Consider the following 4,589-nt stretch of genomic DNA (forward strand, 5'->3'; position numbering starts at 1 on the left):
TAAGGATAAAAAAAAATGTTTGAGGGTATTTATATATATATATAAAATGTTATATTTTATGTTTATAAGAAGGTTATTTTTGTGAATATGTGTATTTTTTTTATTTTTAATTAAATAACCCTAAAATAAATAATAAAAAAAAATAAATGGAGAAATTTAAGCAAAAATAAGAGTGCAAGTTTTAACTCATATGTTGATTGAAAAAAAAAATTGTAAAACATCCACCAATAACTTATTACAATATGATTTATTATTACTTATATAAACATATTATACAACTATTATTTGTCACTTTAATCATCTTATATTATATTTAATATTAAACATATAGAGTTTAATGAACGTGCAACATATTATTATTATTATTATTAAACGAAGAGAGTGGGTGTCCCACTTAATGAATGTGCAAACAACCCGTGTTAGGAATCAGTTGGATGGTGCCTACATTTTGTTTTTGCAGGAAATTGGAGAAATAATTACTTGAATGGTGGAACAATAGACACTCGGTTGATTTAGAGTATGACAGGAGGCTTGAATGGTGGGGTTCATGTCACTGATGTCTCAACTGCATCTAGAACAATGCTCATGAATCTCAAATCCCTTGATAGGGATAAACCCACATTAGATACCCTAACCATTCCTGCTGAAATTTTGCCCAAGATTGTTAGTAATTCTGAGATTATTGGAATGGTCGGAAAAGGATGGTACATTCTTGGGCTCCCAATTTTTGGATGCCTTGATGACCAGAATGCTACAATGCAGGGCCAAGCTTGCCGAAAAGGTGAGGCCAAAAGCACATATGGGACTCGGGCTTTCATACTTCTCAATACAGGTGAGGAGGTAATCAAGTCCAAACATGGGCTTCTAACCACTTTGGCATTTAAGCTTGGATGAGAAGCTCCAACCAACTATGCTCTAGAGGGCTCTGTTGCAATTGCGGGAGCTGCAGTTCAGCAGCTCAGAGACAGACTTGGTATGATAAGCATTGCAAGTAAGATAGAGGAATTAGCAGCAAAAGTTGATTCTTCGTGTGGGGTTTATTTGGTTTATTATATATATATATATAATGAGATGATGCTAGAAGAGCAAATTGGTATTCAATGATACTAAGACATCCATCAAACAAGTGGTGCTAATTTTTTTTTCAAGATTTCTCAAATAAACACAACATTATGTCTTCTCAGATTCTATCATGTTTTCTCCCATTATTCTTGTTTATATTGAAGAAGTTTTGGGCATTTTTGTTTGATGCATTCCAATGGTAGATAAACTTTGACTATCCAAATCATCTACCTTTTTGGTTTATATTGGAAAATTTTAAATTAATTATTTTACTTTAATATGTCTTAATAATTTAGTTTAATATACTCCAAACTTTCAATTTTGAGAAATCTCAATAGAACAAACTTGGGCCAAATGGCTATAGCATCACCATTCAGGTAGAGAAAATATTTAGAGGTTTCAACAAATAATTATAACTCAATTATATTTTAACTCATAATTATAATTATGAGTATTTATAGGAGCATGCGCATCCACCACCATGTGTTGCCCCGATAGAAGTGACACATAGAGCCATCTAGGGACCCAACTCAATGTGGGGTATTAAATATGACTAGATCCACAACATGATTACCTTAAAGCATGAACCGACTTCAAGGAATCACCGTTGAAAAAGCCTAACCCAAAACACATTGATGTAATGATCCAACCCCATAGTTAACCATGAAATGATTGGACTATAAAAATTTTACCATAATCATCATGGAAATGGCTAAGGTGTTAAAGAGATGCATAATGAAACCATTAATTGATACCACCATTGTCATCGATATCTTTCTGTAGACTATCAATAAAAGAACAACTATAAGAAGGGAGTCCCTCCAAGAACAAGGTACACACAATAATCTAATCATTGAAGAGAGGTTGGTTTAAGTAATCTCACTCTATTTCCTACATGTCTATTTGCTTTGCAAGTGACACTCGGTTCAATGTTATCAAAAGAAGGCCAAAAAAATATGGGACAATAATTGTAAAGAAATAACAAAAATATAACACAAAAAATATTAGAAAAGTACAGCTAAATATTGCAACAAAATATATTGCCAAGATATTCAACTCATAAGAGGGTTACTTCATACTAAATATTAAACAAACAAGAAAGCTAAAAAAACCCAAATAATTCACACCAAAAGGGTCCACAAAATAAGCCCTAAATTAAGCTAGAGAAGGACATATTGATATTACTTCAAAAGGCCCAAGTTATAAATGAGCCCAAAAGACCCATACCAAGCAAATACCAAACATGGCCTCATGTACAAGCCTTAGGACCACCTTAAAAGCCCATGATCTCTATCCTCGTCTACCTCATATCCAAGCTAAGAGTAATGGATACATAAAATAGTACAATATTTGGTAATTATATATATCATAACAATTATTCCACTAGTAGACAAAAAGATGATTATTATTTGTATCACCAAATTTGGTTCTATGCCAGAAACAAGTAGTAGTTAATTATACAAATATCATCCAAATTAAAAGCATCTAATTATATAAACATGCTAATAACTTCGAAAAAGTATTAGAAGCAATATAATAGCAAGATTTTTTTTACAATTCCCATACTATTCCAAACAAATTTAAGATGATAAATTAATTCTTCCTTGAATTATTTTTCCAATTATCTAGCATTTCTTTCATTTTTTTTCCTAATATGATCGTGAAATTACTGAAATGCTAAAAAAGGTTGAAAGTTTGAATTTGTCTATATAAAAGTAAACACTGTACTTAATAAAGTAACCTCAAAAGTAATGTACTTAAGATCTTAAATTAAAAAATATAAAAAAATGAACACTGAAAATGCATACAAGGGATGCTGAAATTTAAGTAAAGATAAGGGTGCAAAATTTAGATCATAACAATTATTCCACTAGTAGACAAAAAGATGATTATTTTGTATCACCAAATTTGGTTCTATGCCAGAAACAAGTAGTAGTTAATTATACAAATATCATCCAAATTAAAAGCATCTAATTATATAAATATGCTAATAACTTCGAAAAAGTATGACAAGCAAAGTGATAACAAGAATATATACATTCCTCAATAAAATTGAACCATCTTTGACGCCAATAAGGGTTGATGTAAAGGATGGTTGCAAATCCTAACAATATCATGATATATGATGTAACAAAAGTTGCAAGGAAAACAACAAGATTGATATCATACCATTTTGCCTCACTTTCTTGAGAAGACTGTGATGGTGAATCTAGTGACTCAGTACTCGTGTTGCATTTCCTCTTTAACATTGGCCCACAAAGAAAAGGATTATCTTCATAGCTGCTTTCACCAAATGTCCCAAATTGTGCTTTCATATCTGGAACTCTACCAGAGATGTTGTTGTGAGCCACACTAAACACCTCTAAAAAATTGAGTCCAATCAACTCTAGAGGAATTTCTCCACTCAGTTTATTATAAGAAAGGTCTAAGCTCTCTATTTGGGAAAGATTGGAGAAACTCTTTGGAATGGAGCCCTTCAATTGATTATGAGATAAGTTCAATGTATGAATCAAACTTAGCATTCCAAGTTCATGGGGGATTTCACTAGTTAAGTTGTTACATGACAAGTCCAATCCAGACATGAAATTAAGGATATCACCTACGTAGGAGTCACGTCTGTTCTTGGTGACAAACTCAACTTCATCTTTTTCTTCATATGCAAAACTTGGGTATCGCCAATATTTCACCCAGTAACCTGGATATACAGTAAGAAAATTCCCTGCATACAAAGAATAATGGAATTGTCCAAACTCGTAGTACTCCTTTTTTGTCTCCCCAAATTGGATATGGCCAAAACATCTGGGAATTGGCCCTGAAAAAGAGTTATTTGAAAGATCCATCAAGCTTATTTCAGTCAAATGACAAAGATGATTTGGAATGAAACCACTTAAAAGGTTTCCTCTTAGCAAAAGAATCTTTAGCTTCAAAAGTGCAGAGATTGAATTGGGAATGCTTCCAAATAATCTGTTATCTCTGATATCCAAAGTCAATAGATATGAGGAATTGAGAAAATCTCTGGGTATTAATCCTATAAACATGTTCCCTTGCAAATGTAGATGCTCTAAGTACTTCATGCTCTTCAAAGAAGGAAGAGATCCTGAAAGAGCGTTTTGAGAAACATCAAGAAACTCCAAGCTCTGCAATTGAGAAATCTCAGGTGGTAATTTGCCTTTAAAACTATTGTTGCCCAACACCAGTGTAGTCAAATAGGTCATGTTACCTATCCAGTTTGGAATTTCACCTGACATGTAGTTGTTGCTCACATCCAACTCCCACAACCAAGAGCTTCTGGAGATTACATTTGACAAAGTTCCCGTGAATTGATTATTGCCCAAATACAAATACCGTAACCCAGTCAAGTTAAAGTCCCTTGAAAATATTTCACCATGAAATTTATTATTTGATAATTTCAAAATCCACAAATCTTTTGTTGCAAGCAATTGCTTTGGTACTTCCCCCGAGAAACTATTAGTAGACAAGTCCAATGCCCATAAGGAACTCATTTCGGCTATTGAGGATGGGAGAAT

At 32.8% G+C, this 4,589-nt stretch overlaps 1 protein-coding gene across 1 annotated transcript; it reads left to right on the forward strand.

The window, feature by feature from the left end:
• The first annotated feature begins 519 nt into the window (after positions 1-519).
• On the forward strand, positions 520-4,386 carry LOC132254285 (glycerol kinase-like). Its single transcript, XM_059739585.1, has 4 exons — positions 520-832; positions 899-991; positions 4,119-4,222; positions 4,315-4,386. Exons 1-4 carry the CDS (start codon positions 520-522, stop codon positions 4,384-4,386), a joined length of 582 nt encoding a protein of 193 aa, XP_059595568.1.
• Positions 4,387-4,589: the final 203 nt, after the last annotated feature.

Source organism: Vitis vinifera, chromosome 9 (assembly GCF_030704535.1).
Source record: "Vitis vinifera cultivar Pinot Noir 40024 chromosome 9, ASM3070453v1".
Classification (NCBI taxonomy): Eukaryota; Viridiplantae; Streptophyta; class Magnoliopsida; order Vitales; family Vitaceae; genus Vitis; species Vitis vinifera.

Excerpts from the sequence above, each read along its gene's own strand:
- LOC132254285 (XM_059739585.1), top strand. The coding sequence starts at position 520 with ATGACAGGAGGCTTGAATGGTGGGGTTCATGTCACTGATGTCTCAACT. Across the intron at positions 833-898 it reads TTTCATACTTCTCAATACAG|CTCCAACCAACTATGCTCTA; the intron begins GTGAGGAGGTAA and ends TTGGATGAGAAG. Across the intron at positions 4,223-4,314 it reads CAATTGAGAAATCTCAGGTG|TTGTTGCTCACATCCAACTC; the intron begins GTAATTTGCCTT and ends CCTGACATGTAG.